The sequence below is a fragment of the Delphinus delphis genome, chromosome 6 (genome assembly GCF_949987515.2).
Source record: "Delphinus delphis chromosome 6, mDelDel1.2, whole genome shotgun sequence".
NCBI classification, from domain to species: Eukaryota; Metazoa; Chordata; class Mammalia; order Artiodactyla; family Delphinidae; genus Delphinus; species Delphinus delphis.
The window spans coordinates 30,880,208-30,904,628 of NC_082688.1; the positions used below are offsets into that span (position 1 = coordinate 30,880,208).

A 24,421-nucleotide genomic window follows, 5' to 3' on the forward strand; every position below is an offset into this window, starting at 1 on the left:
AACCCACCTTAAAGGTTTGGGGGAAAAACCTTTGTTTCCCCATTCTCCACTTAATTGACGGGATCCGCACCACCACCGCGATGCCCATTTTTAAAAGTGTCAAGAGGCAGTCAGCACCCAAGTGGGCTTGCAGCATGGTTTCTGCAGCCCGGGCAGTTATTGACTCAATTTTAATTAGGTGGATTTAATTAAATTTCCTTTATCAAATCTCTTAAAAATTTTTTTTCACCCTCCATTCTTCAAATCTTATCCCCTAATTTCGCTGGAATAAAGTTGTCCTACTCCACATACAGTATATTCTCTGCCTTAGTCTGGGATCCGCTTCCCCCCACCCAAGTGGACCTTGAGACAGTGATGTGGGTGCAAGGAGTTTATTTGTGAAGTGACCCAGGAAGCACCTGAAGGAGGGGGAAGGGAGACAAGGAAGGGAGGAGAGCCAGTGAAGGTGCATTAGTGAATAGGTTACCCCTAGGGGTAACTGGCATTCTACCTCGCTGGGAACCTCTCAGAGACTATGTGAAACTCCCTTCAGAACAGTCCTGCTGAGGAGTGAGGAAGGTAGACAGTTTATCCACCATCATGGCCTTCTTCACTGGTCAAGGGGAACTGAAGGTAACCCCCCCAGCAATCATGGCCTCCTTAACTTGTTAGGCCTAGCATGTTTCTACAGCTAGAGAATGGCCTCTAGACAGAGGACAGAGAAACCTGTATGTCTGTTCAGGACTGTTTGCAAGTGCCCTGGGTCAAGGAAAAATGGGCAGGGTGCTGCCCGCATTTGCTGCACTGTGTCTGTCTACAATGAATTGCTTTATTGATCGACTTAGTTTTCAACTTTACTGGACATAATGACCTGAAAGACATAGAAAAATACACATCTCTAGCCCCCTGCCCCCCTCTGATTAAGATCAGTAGTTGGGTTCAGGAACCTGAATTTTAACAAGCACCCAATTGTTCCAAAGCAAGTGGTCCCTGGGCCACTGTGTGAAAATACTGTGCTAGTGTCGACAAAGACCATAAATTCATCCCATGTGTGTTAACCAGTGTCTGGGAGAGAAAAATCTCTAAATTGGCCACAGATGGATCTTACTTCCCTATGTCCCATTTTTTCAAATATAAGCTGTTGCTTGTAAGGGGAATATAATGAGAGTATGTGGATGGTTAGCACTTTGGAAGTCTAATTCTGGAAAATCACTTTAAATATAGATGCAGCCAACTGATCATGGGTCAGGGGCAAAATTACCAGATACCCTTACGGTGGAGTGACCATGCTTTTCCAACAAGATGGTGTGATGAGTAGGAGTGAATATAGGGGGAAAATAAGAAGAGTTGACATTGAAACAGAAAATGAAGTCATTGTACCTATATGTGTTGGTCAGGATTCTTAGGAAAAAAATATCTTCAAGTCTTTGTTACAGGGAGCTTGCATATAAACCAGTGCAGCTTTGGGAAGCATCAAAGCCAGACCAACTGTTGAAACCATCTTTTTCAAAGTTTCCTGGGTTATGACAAAAGGTGACATGGTACTTCTAAAAGCAATTGGCTATGCTCAGAATTTTTTTGATGAAGTATTGTTCCTTTCACGTTCTTCTCATCTGTCTGATACATATTATGGAGAGAGGACAATGAGGGCCCTAGGGCCATGACACTTGTTCGTCTCTCTAAGAATGATGTTCTACAGTCTGGAGAGAGATGGTATCTATTGTAAATAGTGCAGATCTGAGCTCATGTTTCCTCTCCTTGGTTCCAGGTTCTCATCATCACTTCTCTCTGACATTTCCTGTTATCAGATAAGGTATAAACTTAAAATATCCAGAAGTATCCTGGTTTCCCAAAGCCTTTCGGATAAATACATTGCTTAATATGGCCTGCAAGGTACTTCATGACCTGGCCTCTGTCTGCCTTGCCAGTCTCCTCTGTCACTAATCCCTGTCTTATCCTTTAAGCTCCAGCCTTATTAAAACTCTTCCAGCTTTTCAGTTCTCTGTAGATCCTTAGTTCTTGGCTCACGCCAAGCTGTCTCTTCCTCCTAGAAGACTCCCCCCTCCTCCTTTTCCTTCAGTTGAGTGAACACTCACTAGTCTTCAGGTATCGCTGTAAATGAACTTTCTCTGGGATGCCTCCCCAGCCCCTTTGGAAGGTGAGTCAGAGCTGTTATAGGAATCTTTGTAGGCCTTGGGATCTAACACTTTTGAAGGCTCCTCCTCACATCACATTGAAGTAGATTCAGATATAATACATTATACATAATTGTTCTTGCTATAAATATTAGGAGAAGATTTTTATATTTCTGCTTTTGAAATTATTTGGCTATGAATAATTTAATTTGCTATTGATTATGACAGGGCCAAGAGTTACAGGTTTGGTTGCTAACTCAGTTAATAACCAGCTGTGTGACCTTAGACAAGTCACTAAACCTCTCTGAATCTCAATTATCTGATCTGAAACAAGAGAGATTTGCAAAGTGATCTAGGCCCCCATTTAGCACTAAGAGCCTTTATTCTTAACTGTGAGGAGAGATATTTTTGGTGCTGCTAAATGTCTGGGGGTAGGAGTGGGACAAGGATTCTTTACTCCACTGACATAACAGGCAACAAGGAGATACAGCCACTGGTAGGCACTCTGGCCAGAGCTGCCAGTTGAGTAGAAAAAGACAGTTCCACAAATATGTGTAGAAAAGACAGTAGTTCTAAAACTGAAAATAAGAACAATCATTATTTTATATAATGAACAATCTAATATACCACCCTATAACCAGAGAAAAATCCAGGGCACTCAAATATATTTTCCTAAATATGTTTTTCTAAACAAGACTGACAATTGAAGCATGACTATATTTATAGTAATGCCCCCAAGGTTTCTGTTGGTGACAAACATGTAGTATGTGCTGTAAAAAAATAAGCCAGTGTTAGAAAGAGCAACCCTCACTATTGTTTCAATTAATTCTACACTGAGACATGATATGAGACTGCAGATTTTTTGTGAATGAGTTGAAGTTACAGAAGAAGTAGCCTGTTTCTATCTTTGTACAAAGGTATTTTCATATTTCATACTATACACATCAATAACTTAGTGTAATCTTAAAAGGGAGTTATTTTTTCTCTGATAGAAAAAGTAATCAAGTTCTATGCAAAGAATGTACTTCTAATCCCAACACCCAGAGACGAACACTGATTTTTGCACATCCCTTTTCTTTCTAGGCAGTTATATAGCCACATATGCATATTTCCAAAATGGCATCACGTTTTACAGCTGTGCTGCAGAATTTGAATGGAGAGGTTATCTGGCTTGGAGGCTACAATATCTACTGCCATGACCCGAACACACCTGGCATGTCTGAGAAGTCAATGCAGCTGATGGTCCACAAAACAACATTTTCCATGAACTAATCTGCATGGAAAAAGGGGAAGGAAAAACACGAATAGAGGAGACAAGTGTGTCTGCCTTAGGTTTTGGTTCTTCCACGAGTACGTGGATTCAGTCAGGTCTGAGTCCTGTGAACAGAAGGCTGTAGAGACACAGCAGCTCCCCCTGATGTTCAGGTGACCAAGTGAAACATCAAGTTGGGAGCAGGGTTTTCTCCTATCCTCTGTGTACACAAGTACCAGTGGCTGAGATATTAGCATCCCCCATGGGAGCAAAGCCAGCAGTGGTAGGGATGAGGCACCTTTTTTTTTTTTTTTTAGATGTTGGGGGTAGGAGATTATTAATTAATTTATTTATTATTTTTGCTGTGTTGGGTCTTCGTTTCTGTGCGAGGGCTTTCTCTAGTTGTGGCAAGCGGGGGCCACTCTTCATCGCGGTGCACGGGCCTCTCACTATCGCGGCCTCTCTTGTTGCAGAGCACAGGCTCCAGACGCGCAGGCTCAGTAAGTAGTTGTGGCTCATGGGCCTAGCTGCTCCGCGGCATGTGGGATCCTCCCAGACCAGGGTTCAAACCCGTGTCCGCTGCATTAGCAGGCAGACTCTCAACCACTGCGTCACCAGGGAAGGCCGGGATGAGGCACCTTTATGTGGTTTCTTTGCTTGAGAAAATGGATATGCACGGCTGGAGCTGATGAACAAAATTCTCTAATTCTCTGGGTAACAAGAGCCCAGAGACTGCTTCATGAGCATTGGTATCAATCCCAGGCTTAACCAGGGAAGACTGGAGAGCTTCTGGAATCCTCCATGAGCAGGTGTGAGCAATAGACAGTAGAGAACAGACTTGTGGTTGCCAAGGGGGAGGGAAGGATTGAGATTTTGGGATTAGCAAATGCGAACTAGTATATATACGATGGATAAACAACAAGGTCCTACTGTATAGTACAGGGAGCGATATTCAATATCCCGTGATAAACCATAATGGAAAAGAACATCAAAAGGAATGTATATATATGTATAACTGAATCACTTTTCTGTACAGTAGAAATTACAGAACATTGTAAATCAACTATGCTTCAATTAAAAAAGTGTGCTTTTGGGGTCAAAAGGGGAGTATAAAGTCTTGAAGATTTTAGGACACAGTGCCAAGCTGCTTCTCCCTACAGATTGCTATTTCAACATTCCTATAAATTATAATTTTTATATGCTATGAGATAGATTTGAATTCGAGGGTTTTTTTTTTTGTTGTTGTTGTTTTAGAATAAATGATCATAACATTGCATTGGTTTAAAAATTAGGCTTGAATCCTAATTCCAAGATTACATCAAGAGAAATACAAAGAGTTTGGCCAGCCACACATATCGGTGACAACGTAGACTGCTTCATATTATATTTAAAGGATGAATTTTATAAGAAAAATGCATCACAAAGCAAAGAATGAATTCACCTGCAGCCTGTGCAAAATAATATACTGCAGTAGGGACACGATGTTTTCATAGCTCTTGAAGAATATAACTGTTCAGTCCAGAGTCTGTCATTATTTTGGCATGATTGTCTGGGCTCGTGACCCATAGGGTGGAATGTAAAATTCTATGAGGATCAGAGTATTGGTGCATTCATGCAACATCATGAAGAATGCTTGGTTTAAGGTGCTATGTCAATTATTAGGGAAACTGATAGGAAGCATGCTACCACATTGTGTACAGCATGGGAATAAGGTGGTCTGGAAAACGACACCAAGTAGGTGGCTGAGTTAAGGAAAGCATTCTTGGGTAGAACCTGGGAAACGGCACTTGGGTGTGGATGGTTCTCAACATTGGTATTTTGATAATATGAAAAATAGATACCTAAATATTGGCATCGTCCTTTTGCCCCAGTACTGCAAACAGTAGTCAAAATGATGATTAAATAAGGAAATGCATGGGAAAGTACTTTATAACGTGCATTTGTCATTGCAAGTTTTAAAAGACCACAGATTTTTCATTACTTTGTTTGAAACCTTACCCGATAACATCTCAATATATTCTAAAAACATTATCCCCCTAAGACCAGGAATGTTGCATATCTGAGGATTAATCTGCCAGAGTTCCTCTCTAATTGTCAGGGGTTTGGTGTCCATGTATACGTGTGTGTGAGTACGTGTTTGGTTAGTTTTATTTTTCATCTTTGTTGATTTTGTTTTATATTGGGTAGAATCTGTTATTTTAAATTATTTTTATGCTAACATTTATTAACCACTTATTACTTAACAAGCACTTTCAGGCGCATTACCTCATTTCTCAAAAGTGCTCAGGAAGAAGCTGTTTCTATTTCCACTTCACAGATGAAGCAACTGAGGTTCAAAGAAGGTGCGCAAGTTTCTAGCAGCAGTAAATGGCAGAGCCAGGACTCAAACCCAGTGCTTCTGACATCAAGTTATTTTCTCATTCTACTCTACTATGTATGAGGATAAGATTTTGATACTTTCTCCTTGCAAGAACCAGCAGAGTTTTTTTCTTTTTCTTTTAAAAGGAGAAAAAGATCTCAATGTGACTTAAATATAAATGCAATCTAAGTCTCAGAAACAAGGCAATCAGAGCTGCTAAATCTTAGCAGCTGCAAGTAAAGAGCAGAAAGCAAGGCCAAGCAACTCTTCTTTTAAAATTTGAGGCGCATGAAACAAAGATACTGAAATGGCACTCATTGTCCAAAAATGATGAGGCGGAATTCCTTAACTTCTGGCCCTGGAGAAAGACACTCAGAATCACCTAGTTCTTGCAGAACATCATGAGATTATTTACCTTCAGGCTGGGATTTATAGCAATCACCTTGTAGGTTACAGCTGAGAAAAATGAGTTGTCAAAAAAGGCAACGACAATTGCAAGTACAAGCAACTGTCAAAATGATAAAACTGTCACATCTATACATATCAAGCAACAGTTGCATTCATTATGTACAACTCCTGGTACTTAATACTGTCTGCCAAGGAAGCTAAGCTCCATTTAGAGTTTTGCTGTTAGCACAAATATATTTGAAAGAGACTTGACTGAGTTTTTCATGATTTTACAGAGAATGCAGTGAAATTGTCTTGAGAGGAATCCACTGATATCTGGGGAAGATTTGTCAAAAGGGATATCTCAGCCTTAAGTAGTTTGCAAAAGTATACCAGTATTGATTTTGGGGACATGTGAGATCTCAAACAGCTTGTATTCTTATTTTTAGGGAAAAAAATTATACTTCAATGACCAGTTTGAGTGTGTTTTCCCTCAGGGAAATTCTCCGTTTGTAGATCTTCAAGCATGGGAGGTATTGTTGAAATGACAGAGAAAAGGAGAGAGAGAAGGAAAGCATGGAGAGAGGGAGGGGGATCAGAAATATAGTAAAAGGGAGAGACAGAGGTAGGGAAGGCAGAGGGAGAGAAAGAGAAAAATGGACTAAGGACGAAAACCACAAAGAATATTTGATTATTTTGATCACTTTTTTGAAGATACTTTGTTGTACACGTATCCTCACCCAAAATTAATATTATTGATTTCAAGGAGTAAAAATGAGGATGAGGAAGTTGATGTCCTCATGTTCATTTACAGGTTGGTAACTTTCTACCACTTTACCTACACCCTCTGACTTTTCTAGCTTTTGTCTAGTTCAGCATTTGCTCTTTTTTACTTGCTCTAGTAGAACCAGATCAGTGAAGAGATGAAAGCTGGCCAGAAATATTGTTGTGCGCCATATCGGAATTTTAGTGATTCTGAAGTTCCCTCTCATTAGTGATAGAAAAGTTTATATTCCGGCCCTTAAAGTCATTATTCTCTTGTCAAGGGCCTTCCATTTAAGAGGCTTAAGCCAGCATGGAAAGGTACCTTTTTTTTTTTTTTTTTTTTTGCGGTACGCGGGCCTCTCACTGTTGTGGCCTCTCCCGTTGCGGAGCACAGGCTCCGGACGCACATGCTCAGCGGCCGTGACTCACGGGCCCAGCCGCTCCGCGGCATGTGGGATCTTCCTGGACCGGGGCACGAACCCGTGTCCCCTCAATCGGCAGGCGGACTCTCAACCACTGCGCCACCAGGGAAGCCCGGAAAGGTACATTTTAAGGATTAGCTGACACTGGGAGATGTATACGAGACGTTTTTCTGAATATCTAACATTCGAGGGCTTGGTTTCTGGAAGCACCTGCATTACCCATTGCATATCATACTTCTCAATCTGTTCTGCTGTCCTCCCACTGTTAATCCCCTCATTTCAGCCCATTACCTTCTGTATGGTTTGTGACATTCAAGGATTACCTAGAGCAATGCTCTCCTGACTTGTTACCGTCATGAGAGCTTTCCTGCTGCATGCTGCTTTGTCAGATAGCCTCTCTAGCACTGTTTCAGCCTTCTAAGTGAAAAATTCACCCAGAAGGCAGGCTTCTGCTTTGTCAGCACATTTGAATTTTAGAGACTGGTTGGCATCTATTCTCCTCACCAATTGCCACAAATAAAACACACACCCCCGGCCCCCAGTCAAAATTTTGTGCTCATATAGTTGAAATCACCAAGAAAATACACATCAGTGCTCCACCTGTGGGCACTTTGTTTCTCTCATCCCCGCCCTCCATCTCCCACACATGTTAAACATGGCCCAACAGCCATGGACCTGCAAAAAACTTGGTGAGATCCAAGTTACAGAAACCTAGTTAGTATGTAAAGTATGCAAAAAGAGCAAAACACTTAATGATTTGAGAGAGAAAAATAAGTTCTAAAAAAGTGAGTGTTGAATGAATGAATGCATTCATGGAACAAAGATGGCATGAAAACATTCTAATGCAAACATCTACAAGCAATGGTTAGCGTTTCTTTCTTTTTAATTCACAGGTGAGCTCAATCAAAAAGCATACCGAAAATAAGAGTGGTAACTGAGTAAACTGATGATAGGTGAACCTAAGTGGGACTAGAGAAAGGGGTACATGTCAATCTTAGTAACAAGGTTTGGGTTTTAATGTCCATGAGTATAGGACATCTTGAGGACTTGAGTTGGAACTGAGACTCCTATGTAAAACCCAGAATTCCTGAAAGCTTGCTTTTCACTTCAGAGAAGAAGTGTTCTATGTAAATCCACCTGCTGGCACAGGAAGACTACAAGGAAGATGAACTTTGATTAATTATACTTTGGGATTGTGCAAATTTGACTTACGAATATAGTAGTGTAAACCCAAGAGACACATGCATGTAAAAACTTTCCAAAGAGATACTCTTAAAACCTAAGGTCCAGAAGAATTCTACGGAGGAAGCAAGCTCTGCCGAAAATGAGCTAAGAATAATTAAAAATAGAAATAAACAATCCACCATGAGCTAGAGACAACGGACACAACATACAGGAGGATCACAATATCAGGAATTTCAGAAAAGAGAATAATCTGAAAGAATAAAAAATAAAAACCATAAGCATAGAAATACTATAAAAACAGATTTTTTAAATGCACATAGAACTTCTAGATATTAAAAGAAGATGGGTTAAGAGACATGGACTATAGAAAGAATGAGAAGATCCAACATACATCAAATAGAAAAAGAGAACAGAGAATGGAGGAAGAGAATATTTGAAGATGTGATGTCTGAGAGTTTTATAGAACTGGTATAAACATGGCTTCATATTCAAGACGTAAAACAAGTCCTAGACAGTATAAATACACACTTAGACATGTTACAGTGAATTTCAGGACACCAAAGAAAAATGTAAAAGCAACTGGAGAGAAAAAGTGGATTACCTATTAAGAACGGTAATAAGAGAAAAGAGTTTTTATAGCAACAATAAAGACATGGGATGGAAGGAGAGTGAAATGGATTAACATTATGAAAGTTCTGAGAGTAGAAAATAAACTAGTCAATCTAGAATTCAATGCCAAGAGAGATCACCATTCCAGATTAATTGTAATGTAAAGATGACTTCAGATAAATATTAAGAAGTTTTACAATTCACTAGATCCTTGCTGAAACAACTACTAAGGGATAAATTTCATGAGGAAATTAAATCCTGAAGGAGAAGAATAAAAGGAGGAATGGTAAGAAAAAAACCTCCAAACTGATGAATATGCGGGTAAATCACTGAAGCCCTGACTGAAAAATTAATGAAAAATTTAAGGAAGATATAAAAATCATGAATGACACTCAAGGTCCTGAAGTGACCTAAAAATAGCATTAAAAGAAGCATAGAGCTATTGATTAACCTCAATTTTTCTTGTTTATATATTTAAAATTTAGGACTAAGCTTTAAAAGAATAGAAATAAAATCTATAATTTGTAACATAAAGGGGGATTCAAACAAGGAATCTAATTTAGAAGGCAGAACAGAAAAAATAAGTCCATGCTTATTTATAAGTTAATATTGAAACACCTGAAGTATTTCCTTTAAAATCAGCAACAAGGTATGGATGTCCTCTACCACTGTCTTTATCCAATATTACACTGGGGGCCTTAGCCAAAGCAATAAGAAAAACAAATTAATTGTAACAATCAGAAAAGAAAAAACAGATCTGCTACTACTTGCAGATTATATAACTGAAAAAAAATCTAAGAAATATACAGATACTAGTAAAACCAATAATCAAGTTTAACAAAGTTTTTTCAAGAAAACTGATTTAAAATATTAATATTGTTTCTATAATGAAGCAACAAACAACTGGAAAATGTAATCATCTCCCCACAATTCCACCACTAGGCAATCCAAGGAAAGCCCTTGCACACATGTGCATAGAGACAGAAATAAGAATATTTCCTGCAAAAAAAGAAAAAATAAAAAAGCTGTAAGAGTATAAAACTTAAAAAAAATAAACAACAAAGAATCAACCAAACCATCCCTCAGTAGGTATAGTCACACAATGGGATAAAATGCAACAATTAAAAAGAATGAATTGCCAATCTGGACAAATCTCAGAAACATAATGTTGAATGAAAAGGTAAGTTGCAAAAAGAAAGTTCATTATGGTATCATTTATGTAAAATCTCCCTAGAATATAATTTATGAATATATGGACATGTAGGGAAAATATGAAAATATGCATAAGAATCATGCAAGGGAATGAAGCCTCTAACTTCATATACATACAACTGACCCTTGAACGATGCAGGGGTTAATCCACATGTAACTTATAGTCAGAACTCCAGATCCATGGTTCCTCCACATCCACGGATTCAACCAACCATGGACTGCGTAGCACTGTAGTGTTTACTATTGAAAAACATCTCCATATAAGTGGAATCGTGCAGTTCAAATCAACATTGTTCAAGGGTCAACTGTAGTTACTTCTGGGTCTAGGATAATAGGACTTCAGCCACAGCTGTAATATTTTATATTCCTTGAAAAAATATTTGAAGCACATATGGCATAATTTTAAGATTTGGTCTTGATGGTAGGTGCAATGATGTCTGTTGTATTATTTTCTCTGTTTGAATCTTTTCATAATTAAAAAGCAATGTGAAGAGATATTTATTGATCATATTGACATTTTAACCAAGTTATTTTTGATCAAGTTTTCTGATATTCCTGTTATAATGCAGGTAAATAATAAGTATTTTCTTTTGTTTCTTTTGTTTTGTTCCCATTGGATCTTACTCAAAGTTTTGTTGCACAATCTCAGAAGAGACTTTAACAATTTTTTTTTAACCTTTTGACTCCCTTTACCCACTTCTGTCCTCTTCACTGTACCCCCACCTCTGGCAACCACAAATCTGTTCTCTGTATCTATGAGCTTGTTTTTTTTTCCTTTTCAGATTCCACATATGTATTCCACATATTTATATTTCACAATCATACAGTATTTGTCTTTCTTTGACTGACTTGTTTCACTTAGTGTAATGCCCTTGAGATCCATACATGTCACAAATGGCAGTATTTCACTTCTTTTTGATGGCTGAATAATATTCCACCGTATATATACACCACAATTGCATTATCCATTCATCTATTGTCGGACACCTAGGTTGTTTCTCTATCTTGGCTATTGTAAATAGTGCAGCAATGAACATGGGGTATGTATAACAATAAGCATTTGATGAATGAAATGCATGAGAATCATGAAAGCCACTTTGAGAGTCACCTCTTCCCTTCTCAGTTTCTACTTTATTCTACTTCACTGCCTCTCTTTCTTTCTCCTGATTGTTTCAGATAAGTCAGTGATATGTCTTAAACCTCTATGCAAAGTAAGAATGACAATACAGCAAGAAAAAGAATAAGCTATCTTTCCTCTCCAAGATTTTTCTTATATTTATGTCTGTGTCAGGTTAAGGCATACAAAGACTAATTTATGTCTTTTGTTGTTTGCTCTACCCATCAAGCTCATCGTTCACACATTAGAGGGCTGAAAATCTTTAGAGATAGAGCTTCCAGAAATAAATTAAATCTCTTACTTTAAGGTTTGTTTCCTGTTCTATTTTTAAGAAAATTTAAAATAAAATTGCTACCATGAGGGTAAGGATGATGACAGGTGACTTATTCTAAATTTCCCCTAGTTTACTTTAAAATTTTATTTTTCTTATGACAAAAGAGAAAGGGTTTTAACATTGAAAAATATAGTGTTACAGCCTTCTACCATTTCCCCCATGAGCAGTGGGAGAAAGGACTCCTTTTTCTACATTACAATTTCAATATGAACAATAGTAAGTAGAACCCACAATATATATAATGTATAGTTATTGTCTGAAAGGAGTTATTCTTGGCCTTGTACAGCAAGATAAGAGTATTAAGAATATGTGTTTATGTTGAGAGATGAGTTCTTTGTTTACCCTTTCAGAGATATAGCTTGAGTCTGAGTATCTTAACTGCTATCAACACCTCTGTCCCAACCTAATCTCCTATATTTCCACCTGGTTCTGCAATACAAACAGGTTCACAAATATCACCAGAAAATAAATCATCTAGTAATATTTGTTCATCTAAACTACCAAGGGATATCTATAAGGTGAAACTCAAGGATCGGCCAAACATATATATTTGGCCCCAAAATCGGAATGCTCAAAATTATCCAACTGACTATGTAAACAGCTAAAGTTATTTCAAGAGCTAGAAGATCAACACAAAACAAAACAAAACCCAAACTTGTTTCATTGATTCATAGGCTGTGTTTAAATAACATATGTACTGAAAGTACATTTTTGATAATATCAGTAGTGGTTTAATTCAAGTGTCTGTTTTCACACAGGGAATAAAATGGATCAACGTGCATAGTCCTCCCATACTCAGCCGAAAAGATCCCCTGCCCCATAACATAAGAACAAGCTACAGCTGATCCTTGGGATGGAGAGACTATAGGGGTAGTTACCCAGAAAGGAAACTTAGGACATTTACTTTTTAGCTCTTTATATCGTCATATTTTAAACACAATTTTCAGGATAAAAACCAATCTGTTAGATGCTCTATCTCTTGGAGTAGATGCTCTATCTCTTGGAGAAGGCAGATATAATATTGTCTCTGGCAAATAAACATCTTATTTTGAGATAACCTGGAGTAGCTTTTTTTTTTCATCATATTATTCCAAATTTCCTAAAATTTCCAAGTCTTTGTCTGTTCCATAGCAAACATTATAGAAAGGGAGGTACAGTGGGGAAAGGGTGCAGGAAGTTTAACCCAAAAGATGCTGGAGAAATTGTTTGCGGGTACAAAGTTGGAGCAACTCAACAAAATCATTTATGAACAAAAGAAGTTGCACACTATACAAGTTCTCAATATCCCACTAAAGAAAACTGCCCAGTGGAGAGAGTCAACTCTAAGACTTCTTTTTCTCTATATGGGCTCCAAGGCAAAAGGCCATCAACTAACATCATCTGTAAACCTCATTTATTGAATTCCTAAACCATGATATTGATTTTCTAAAAAATAATTGAATCAAAATGCTGCATTCATAATTAATAATATATTCAAGTCACGACTGAAAATAAAAGAAATCTAATAAAACACAATTATTTTGTACCCCATACATGAACCTTGTTCTATGGCTTCCTATTCAAGAAACACTTGGCATATCTCATTAATCCTTTACCAATATGTGTGCTATCAAAATTTCATTATCATAAGATTAAATAATTTTACAAAATAATCCAAGTTCTCAGCATAAAAACTGCTACAATTATTCCAATTTGTCTGTAAAGGCAAATAAATACACCTACCTCAACAAATATAAAACACGGGATGATGGAATAACTTCGTTGAGTGTTGTTTCCTACAGCCATTTCTTACAACATGTAGCAAGGTTGCACCGTCTTAAACTGTCCAGGCTGAAATAGAAATAGATAGCATGGTGTTAAGAACCATATGTTTAGCAGTCCTTTAGGTATTTACATAAAAATATCAGCTACCCTCTAGATAAGCAAGCTGTGTACAAACAATGCAAAATACTAATCTACAACACAATCAAGTCAGACTAATAATCAGTCCAGAGAAGAGAAAGTAATGCATACTAGCCATGAACAGTCTTTGAGCCTAAATGACCAGGTAGGGAGCTCCTGTGCACACAGTTATAGTGAACAGAATTCTAATTGCCTGGTGCTGCACAGTGCCTTAACCCAGTAGACTGTGCTCATGCCATGAACGCAGTTTTTGCGACAAAACATTTGTTATTGTCCATTCTGTATGAATCTCCCCTTTCTGTGCCTGATCCTTGCAGTCTGCCATCTAGGGACGCGTTTATCTGCCTTCGCCTCTCCCTTTGGAGCTGACATTTAGCACTGAGGCACTAATCCCTGACTTCCTTCCGTGACCACTCTGCCCTTGCTCCCTTGACTGTAGGGCTATTAACTACTCTGGATTAATACATCACTGATCCCTCTCACTGGGCTCCCTCAGCCGTGTGTGTGTGTGTGTGTGTGTGTGTGTGTGTGTGTGTGTGTGTGTGTGTGTGTGTGTGTGTGTGTGTGTGTGTGTGTGTGTGTGTGTGTGTGTGTGTGTGTGTGTGTGTGTGTGTGTGTGTGTGTGTGTGTGTGTTCCAAACACAAAACATTGACTATAAGAATGGAGTAGCTGGCCTATAGCAGAGTATTTTAAATATCTGTTAGAACTCTTCTGTCCTACTTTGAACTGAGAATATTCCTGTATTAAAAGATCAGTTAATTTTGGTTCTTCTTAAAACAATAACAACAACAAATAGAGATTTTAGACTTTTCTGAAACTTCCACAGCCCAGTAAAAAGAATTTTCCACTATACCTTTTATTCTCTATCCAAAGCAATACTTGACATGTTTCAGGTATCTGCTTTCGAGAGTCATTATTTTTTGTTTGTTCTGTTTCTGTGTCAGACCTCCCAATAGTTCTTACGGATTGTGATACGAAGACTGGCAATGGGGACTGCTAGTCTATGCAACTGGCCAACCGCATTTTTTCTTAAAGGTCATGAATTAATGTTTTTAACTTAATTCTGTCTTTAAGTCCGTCCTTATGTTTTTCCAAAATAAAACTTTAAAATACATTTCCTTCTCTTTTTGAAATGCCAGCTTCTCACGCATTGACTAAAACTTTCCCTGATCAAATGTAACATTATGTGTAGTATTAAGTCCATGCCAATCATAGTGTTTAAATTATTTAATTTTTAGGCAACTTAAGTTTTTCAATTAAAATTGGATATTATCTGTTATAAAATACTCATAATATATCTGTTATTTCACCATCTATTTCATGATTTAGGAATAAATAATATTTTTTTACAATTAGAAAGGAACCCATCCATAGAACACACATTGAGCTGATTTGGCAACCATGTATTGGTTTCATTTTATCCTCACTTAATCCAAGTATCTTAGAATTCACTTATCAGTATTTATGATTTAGATGAGTCCTACTGTTAGCAACAACTAAACACAGAACCACACATCTGAAAAGAAAATTAAATTTTTAATCACCTTGAAGTAGGTAGGGGCACCAGAAAAAACAAAGGCATCAGACATACCTAGTATTTTCGATGACTTCTCCATACAATTAATAAAAAATAGCAATGAAATGGAGAATACAAGACAGGCTTTGGATATCATATAAAATTCTCCTTTCTATTCACTCTTCTGGTTCAAAATACAAACTAGCTTTTTATATGTGTATGGAGGCTACATATATGCATATATATACACATATATGTATCTATGTATGTATATTATACATAATCAGTAACTATAGTAAGGTATATTTCACATATAATTCACCCATTTCAAGTGTACAATTCAATGATCTTTTAGTAAATTTACCAAGTTGTACAATGATCATAAAACGATTTTAGCACTTCTTCCTTCACCCCCCAAAATGTCATCCCCACCATCACCTCCCTCACCACCTCTCCAGCCCAGCTAGTCACTATTCTCTATGTCTCTACAGATTTGCTTCTTTTGGATATTTCTAATAAATATAATCATACAATATGTGGTCTTTTGACCTGGATTCTTAGCATAATGTTTTTGAAGTTTATTCATGTCATAGTGCACATATCAGTAATTTTTCCTTTTTATTACTGAATGTATTTCATCGTATGGCTATAGAACCTTTACCAATTGGTGGCAATGTAGGTAGTTTCTAATTTTTGCTGTATCCAATATTAGGTTGTATCCAGTATTATGGATAATGATGCTAAGAACATCTGTATACTTTTATTGTAGATGTATACCTAAGAGTGGAATTACTGGGCCATATGCTAAATTGTTTAATTTTTTAAAGGAAACTGCAGAAGTGTTCTCCAAAGTGGTTGTGTCATTTTACACTGCCGCCAGCAACAATAAGGGTTCTCCTTTCTCCACATCCTAACATTTTTATTGCCTATCTTTTTTATTATAGTCATTCGAGTGGGTGTGAGATAATATCTCATTGTAGTTTTCATTTTGTAAATAACAAATGATATCGAGCATCCTTTCAGGTGCTTATTGCCCATTATTCTATCTTCTTTTGTGAAATAAATCAAAAAAAACAAAAGATTTGGACATTTTCAAGATATAAGTGTTCTTTGTATTATTCTGGATAATACAAAGTCCCTTATCAGATGTATATTTTGTCTTTTGACGATTAATGTGCCTTGGTGTGGATTCCTTTAGGTTTATGCTGCTTAGAGATTTCTTACTACTTGAATCTATGGGTTTATGTTTTTTTCCCAAATTTGGGAAAATGTTCAGCCATTATTCCTGGAAAACTTTTTAACCCACTCTCTCATCTCTTTCTGGGACTCCCATGACATGAATATCAGATCTTCTGTTATAGTCCATCATGTCCCTGACACTCTTAATCACCCCTCCCCAAGTCTATTTTCTCTCTGTTGTTCAGATTGGATATTTTCTATTATTCTATCCTCAAGTTCACTGACTCTTTCCTCTATCATCCCTATTATGGGGTTGAGCCAAGTCCATCCACTGAGTTTATGTTAGTTGTTATATTTCTTAGTTCTAAAATTTATATTTGCTTTTTCTTTATATTTTCTATTTCTTTGCTGAGACTATTTTTTCATGTTTCAAGCATGTCTGTAAGTATTTATTAAAGTACTTTTATGATGGCCACTTAAATTATTGTCAGATAATTTTATATCATCTTGGTTTTGGTGTCTGTTGATGGTCTTTTCTTATTCAGTTTGCGATCTTCCTGGTTCTTGGTATGAAGAGTGATTTTCGACTGACCTTGGGTTGTTACAAGACTCAGGATCCTGTTTAAAGCTTATGTTTTATCATACTTCCTCTGACACTCCTCTAGTAGCTATGCGGAATGTCACCTTGTTAGTGCCATGTGAAGGTAGAAGTTCGGGTTCTCCACTTGGCTTCCTATGACAGCTAGTTGGGGAGGGACCCCTTTTGCTGGGCAGCAGTAGAGTTCAGGCTCCTCAATAGGGCCCTATTGATACCACCCTGGCTGGGGAGGGGGTTAGGTACTTCTTTGCGGCTCCCCACATGGCCTCCACTGACACTATGGCCTTGCTATTGTTGTGTAATAATAAAACTGAATTTCCACTAGTCCCCCTCTGATACCACTCCAGGGAGGAGGAAGTAGGGATGCCTCATTACTGCCTAAAGCAGGTAAAAGTCTAGGCTCCTCCCCATGTTTTCCCCTGATACTGTAGAGCAGGGATGGAGGCCTACTCATTACTGCCCAGCATGAACTAAAGTCCTGGTTCCCTACTCGGCCTTCTCTGATATGACCCCAGCAGGAGACTAGGGGAGCCTCCTTAGAGCGTGGCAAGGGTAGAAGTCCAGGGTCCCCACTTGGTCTTTGCTGACAGAGACAGAGATAGGACTGAAGTTTTTCTGTGGTTTTTGGATATAGTCAAAGGGTTATTTTCTAAAAGTTTGCTGCATTGCTAGGCTTCCCTTTTCCAGGCCCTTTGGCTAGAGAGGTGGCAGGCTTTCTTGGGGCTGTTTTGTCTGCAAGTATCAATAACCCAGGTTGCTAGCTTCTCCAATATCCAGTCTGAGATATGAGGTAAAAAGAAATCCTGGGAACTCACTATTGTGTTGGTTGTTACGTGAAGTCCCCAGCCAGTCCACCTTTTCTTTGTCTGAGCTTTGTCTACATGTAACGTCCAAGATTTTTGGGTGATTTAGTGGGAGGGATGGGGAACGTACATCTTACTCCATCCTCTCAGAAGCAAAAGCCTCCAGAAGTCTTTTTAAAAGAGTACCAAATGGCAGTGACCAAGGTTCTCGTATAGGCTAGCCCCGCTGTGTTCTCATGAATTTGAGTCTTTTGGTGCCCAAGGTTTCAAAATACCAGAATAGCATTATTTGTTTGTTCATTTGCGAGTCCCTAATTCATGCCAGGTATCCCATTAGACACAGCTAGAAGCAATGAATTAGCCAAATACCCTGTGTTTAAGGGACTAATAGTCATTAAGAATAGATTGCTATACTTTTTTGTATATTTGTTTTTCAATAGCAGCACAAATGACCAATTCTAACTCTTGAGGTCAGGGATCTCTTATCCAACTGGCATAGTAGATACACTGTCTAGGACCCATAATACTTTTAGGGGCCTTTGAAAACATTTAAAATTTTTTTTTAAATAATAAATTTTTAGGTTAGGTACAAAAATATTTTAATGTATTATTAAATTCAGTTTTACACTAATTCAACTATAAAATATAAATTTTAACTTTAATAGAGAAAAGGGTCCACAAAGGCAAAATTTCTTAAAGTCTACAAAAGTAATAAGACAGTCCTAGCTGGGAGAAAGTTAAGGAAAGGTTTCTTAGAGGAGATAGCTATTTAAGTTGATTAAAATAAAGGTAGCTGCTCCCCTATAAGAGGAGGACAAGAGAAGCATTTCAGCTAAAGGGAACAGCAAGAGCTAAGGTTCCAAAGATATAAGCTGGCCTAACATATGTTTGGGAAACTAAAATCACTACCAGCTCAAATGAAAACATTCGAGGATAAGTATAGATGTTACCAAAATTTATGTATAATACACATAGCGTTTTATACACAAACACAGAAGCAGAACACCTCAAGGATAAGAAATACAAGGTTGGTTCATTTCCGTATCAGATAAGAACATAGGAAAAAAAGAGAATATTGACAGACAGTACTGTTTCCTAGTAATTAACTCAGACAGAGCTCTTCATTTCTAGGCAGGTAAGTATATTATAAATCAGACCTGGCTAATAAAGGAGTCAATGACATCTCATGTATTTCCATTGGATTTTCCATGTAATTCCCTCTTGTTCATAAGAAGTGTAACAATTCCTACTCACCCCAGAACAAATACAAAAATAATTGCTGATTATAAAGTATCTGTTTTAGTGAGACTGCAAATGGATGGTGATGGAGCATGGTCATAGCTAGATGGGGACAAGTTCATTGATTTCTAAGTTATGCAAAGTTGGCTCTAGCTGAGCAGTCAATGAAGTAGCAAGGAACAAAAATGCCCTTGAGAAAGAGTCACCATGTTTCAGTGGACCTTCTGCCCAGCCTGGTGTGAATCTAGTATTTCCAGTGGCCAAAGTCACAGCCTGTGGCCCTCCTCAGGGGCCCAGAGTCTATGATTTTAGGGAAGCTAGAGCTTGCTCTTTCTATAGAATATTTTGAGCTAATTTGGCTAAAAATACCATGGTGATTCCCTTCAAAGTTAGAATGATATGAATTAATCGAGTTCACTAAGACAAAAATCTAAAAAACAAATAGGCAACAAGGCCAGCAGAAATGGTGCTTTTCTGAGTAAGCCCAACAATTCTGCATTCTGAGGCCACATTGATTTAGGACAGTGTTTCTCAACCCCATCACTGTAGGTATTGTGGGCTGGAAAATGCTTTATTGTGAGGGGCTGTCCTGAGTACCGTTGGTGTTTAGTTACATCGCTGGCCTCTACCCACAAGACACCAATAGCAGCAACACTCCTCCCCCAATATTGTGACAACTAAAAATGTCTCCAGACATTGCCAGATACTCCCCTGCAAGGTGGGAAGGAGCAGGGGATGGAGATAGCCTTGGGGGAGAACCACTAATTTCAAAGGATTGAAAGCAGAGGCCCTAGGACATGAGAATTTTTGAGCTGGTGAAGAACTTGCTTCACCAGGGATAAAGGCCACAGTTTTGCCCAAGGGGACAAGCCTATTCCTGCCTAGTACCTAACAGAGGAAAATATGGAAATTGTCGAGATGCCTTACTGGCATTTGGGGAAACAAAGGTACTATAAGTGGTAGTTACTACCACTTTGAATCTCAAAAGAAAGCAGGGCTGTTTTGCCCACTGGGGACTATAGGCCCAACTCCTAGGGCCTGTGAGCTATTTAACAACCCATGAAAATATATAAGAAATTAAAAAAAGGCAGCAAAACTATGTAAAGCCAAATGAATACTATGTAAGTGTATACCTAAAAATGTAAAATTCTTGCAATTTCATTACTCAATTTAGTGTTAACAATTAATTTGAAAGTGATTTGTAGGTGAAATTCTTAATTCTAAAAATTCCTTTGCTAAGAAACTTTAAATAATTGTAAATTCATAGTTTCAAAAGAAGAGCCGTAAAAATCTTTTCATGCAAAATAAAAATTTACTGTCAGATCACTCATTATGTGTTTATCTTCATATGGAGTGGGGCCTCAAAAAGTGAGTGTCAAAAACAAGGTTAAACAACCTTAAAATAGCCCTGGAGGGATTTTGCTTTCAGCCAAGTGAAAGTAACTAAGACTGGATTTCATGCCTGGCACAACTAAAAGAAACAGACAAAATAAATGAGCCGATGGTACTCAAGGCACTGGATGTGAGGCAATAAAGGGCAGTGATCCCTGAAAGATGGGAACAAACAGAGGAAAGCCCTACAATTGCCTTAGCTTACTGCCTGGAGAGAGTCTCCAGTACACAGCACAGAGAGGGGAACCCAGAAGAATGGCCTGTGACCTCCCTGAGTTGAATAGACAGAGATGGGAATGTGGGGAGGCCCAAGGGACTGGAGTTCACAAGGCAGAGAACCAGAGAGAATTCTGCACAGATGGAGTTGGGTTGCCCTGCAGAGAGTCCCCTCGAGTCTTCAGCAGAGTACTGATGAGCATGGGAGAAACTAGCTAAGGCCGGGAGTGAAACCATCCAAAAGGATTAGAGAAAAATCATCATCAGGGCTCACAGGAGACTAAGAATACCTTCTGTTCCCACCAACCCAAGTTAAAAGACACCTAACTCACCAGATAGCAGGCAGAAGACTTTAGTTTGGGTTAACTAATAACTCCAATATTAAAACATTTCTCATCCAGGGACCAAAAGTATTCCTAGAGAGTTGTTTTTTCTTTGTCTGTCGCAGGATACCGAGTATTTATTGAGATTCTGGGCCACTGAGTGATGTGCTTTTCCCTGGTGTCACGGGGCCCCAGAAGCAAGAATATGTTGCGTAATCCACGACCCAGGGCACATCAAAGGCACCTCTGACATGAGTTCTACAACACGAACTTTCTAGGATTTCCTCAAAATTGGGTTGGTGTAAGATTGAAATGAGATTATGTCTAGCAAGGGGAAAAATAGGGCTTATTTCTATGTGATCTACATCTTAATTGGAGGTAAGGGGGGTGGGGATTGGAGTAGAAAAGGGAAAATTAAAAGGTGAAAAATGAGTTGTGAGAGTTACACTTCATTTTGTTCCCCAGTACTCAGGGTGAGCCGTAATCCCCAAATCCAGCTCATCTTTAACACGTGTTAAATAGGCATTAACTTCCTTGGTGGCACTGACCTACCCCTCACTGTTCTGGATCATTTCTATTCAGTGCATTACCTCCAACCAGGATCACAGTGTGCATTTAATTTCCCAAAGCTGGGAAACCTAACTATGTATTTTTTTTAAAAAAGCAACTAAAACATTAAGAGATAGGAAAAAATCGAAAGAGATTGTCGATGAGTGCAAAAGAGATTTCATCACAAGATGGTGTGGGATTTAGAACAGTACTACTCAGGCTTTCAAGAGAAATGCTTTACTCTGTTCAATTTCCGAGATGCTTTTCAAAGCTTATAAAGATGCTTTTCAAAGCTTGTAAAGAATGACAGTGTGAAAGCCCCACATTATAGGAGAGTAGCATTGACACCCCCCCCACCTTTTGGTCCAGTCTCTCCCTTCCACAGTGTCTCACAGCTAGATCCATGGCTCAGCCCTTGAGTCAGCCCAGAATAAGGCAGAGAGATACAAAGAGCGTGAGACCCACGATCCAGGAAAATCTAGAGTTCAGTCAAATCTTTACAAAATAAAGACTCAGGGGCCCTGTGAAGGTACCAGGGCCCCACATTGTTCTTGAGTGGCTTTTCAGACCCAGGGATAGTTCCAGGTTCCCTCTGGGCTCCCATATTACATTGGCCTGGTCTCTATGACCAGCCATTAGCTTTGTTCCTACTGCTTAAATCTGATGACTCACTCTCATACCTCAGTCTCTTTCCAAGCCTGCAGTCCTATGTGGACTACACTCAGTAACTAGGACTCAGATAGATGCTCATTTATCTAGGTGAGTCCTTTGAACCTACAAGTATGCCTGGTTCATACTTCAGCCCTAAGCCTGAATGGATAGTCTGCAGACAGCCATTTCCCCTTGCATCTAGGATCCCTGTTGCTGGACCTCTCACAGCTAAGGCACAAGATTGCCTGGCTAATGTCTGAGCTTGTTATAACTTTTAGACTGTTCCAGTCCCATTTTACAACCATCTCCACCCCATGCCCATCCCCAGCCTCTTGGCACTCCAGCCACTCACTCAGTTTCTGCAACATGCCAAGCTCTTTCTCACCTCTCATGTACTATATCTTGGAGAACTCTTTCCTCCTCCATTATTTGCTCTTCCTTCAGATCTGCAGTTAAATGGCATTTTCAATGGGTAAGTTTCCTTAATTGCCCTGACTGGTTCAGTTCTATTACACACTATCATGCTCCTTCAGAGTATTTATTGTGTAATTGTTTAATATCTATTCCTTTTCTAGGAATGTTTGTCTGTCTTGCTCAGCACTGCAACTTTTGTACTTTGCACAGTGCCAAGCACATAGTAGGTACACAGTAAATGCTGACACGAACAGTGTGCCTCAGCCATTCAGCTCCATCGTTTGATTTCACATTTGCTCTGGGTCCATTCCTTACTCCTGACGCAGTCCTAATCTAGGTCTTGGTCAATCCTTTCCAGGTCGTGCATGAACTGAACAATATGGTACTAATGTAGGTCTTGGGTCAAGCCCTTCTGCCCACCCCAACCAGTTAAGACCCTCTATACCTTGGACCCAAAGAACAATGAAGAGTGAAGTGTCTGAAAGTCCTAGAAATCAAAATGTAAGCCAGAACACATTTCAAAATGTAAAACTGAAAGGGGAAATTAGTCAGCTGGATTCTACCTCTGGGGTCTTTTGACTGTTAAAAAAAATTGCTTTAGATTGTTACTTTAAAAGGTATATGCCTTAAAGTTAAAAGTTTAAATTGGAAAAAAAGAGTCCAAGTCTACCTAAAAGTAAGCTGTCTCTGTTAGAGACTGATCTTCTATAAACAAAGAGCACAAGGATGATGCAGACTACGAAGCTCAGCAGGTGACCTGAGACAGCTGGAAGAAAGCAGAAAGCATATGAATGTCAAAATGGCTGATGGGAAGGAGTACCTAGGACCATCAGATGGGCCACCACCAGGAGAACTACTTAATAGGAAGACAGCACCCAAACCAGCAGGTGTTTCCCTAATTTCTTTTTCAATTGTTGATATTGTTGACCCCTAATTTTATACCAGGAAAAAGAAAAAAACAAAGCGGGAAGTAGCAGGCACGAAGAGCTTTTCTTAATTATGAAGCAGTGAGTTAATGTTTCTTTCAATAAAATCAAAGGCTAGAAGGAAATGAGGTTTTGATGCTCCATGAAACTGGAACCTTGAAGCATCGGAGCAAGAACCAGAAGTATGCGTGTGCACGCGCACACACACACACACACACACACACACCTCCCCCTCAGAAATGCTTAAAGGTAGTAAACGTTGCCCCTCAGGCAGTGTTGTGCTCAGCTTAAAGTCTGGGGAGGAAATAGGCAGAGAACATGCTGAATTGCTCTTAATTAAAAAGTAGTGAATGTGATCTTAAATATAATTAAGTACAGGTCTTCCTTGCTTTATGGTAGAATTCCATCCTGATAAACCCATCGTAAACTGAAAATATCCTGGTAGAATTCCATCCTGATAAACTCATCATAAACTGAAAATATCCTGTCAAAAATGCATTTAATTCACCTAACCTACTGAACATTGTAGCTTAGCTTAGCCTACCTTAAACATGCTCAGAACACTTACAATTAGCCTACAGTTGGGCAAAGTCACTTAACACAAAGCCTATTTTATAATAAAGTGTTGACTATCTCAGGTAATTTAATACTGTACTGACTGTGAAAAACAGAATGGTTGTATGGGTACAAAATGGTTATAAGTGTATCAGTTGTTTACCCTTGCGATCACGTGGCCCGCTGCGAGCTGCAGCTCAGTACCCTGCCCAGTATCACAAGAGTACTATACCTCATATGTTAGCCCAGGAAAAGATCACAATTCGAAGTACGGTTTCTGCTGAATGGCTTTCACACCACTGTAAAGTCGAAAAATCTTAAGTCCAACCATATTAAGTTGGGGACTGAGTGTTTCTCCTGTATCTGGCTCTGGTTATAAAATTTCAACTATAATTTCAAAA

At 38.6% G+C, this 24,421-nt stretch overlaps 1 protein-coding gene across 1 annotated transcript in view; it reads right to left on the minus strand.

Moving 5' to 3' along the window:
- The window catches only part of PLPPR1 (phospholipid phosphatase related 1), a 272,467-nt gene that overhangs the window by 114,138 nt on the left and 133,908 nt on the right, over positions 1 to 24,421 (minus strand). The window contains exon 2 of the mRNA XM_060014422.1: positions 13,479 to 13,586. Within this exon, the coding sequence (XP_059870405.1) occupies positions 13,479 to 13,541 (63 nt within the window). The 5' untranslated portion in view covers positions 13,542 to 13,586. The remainder of the gene's footprint in view (positions 1 to 13,478; positions 13,587 to 24,421) is intronic.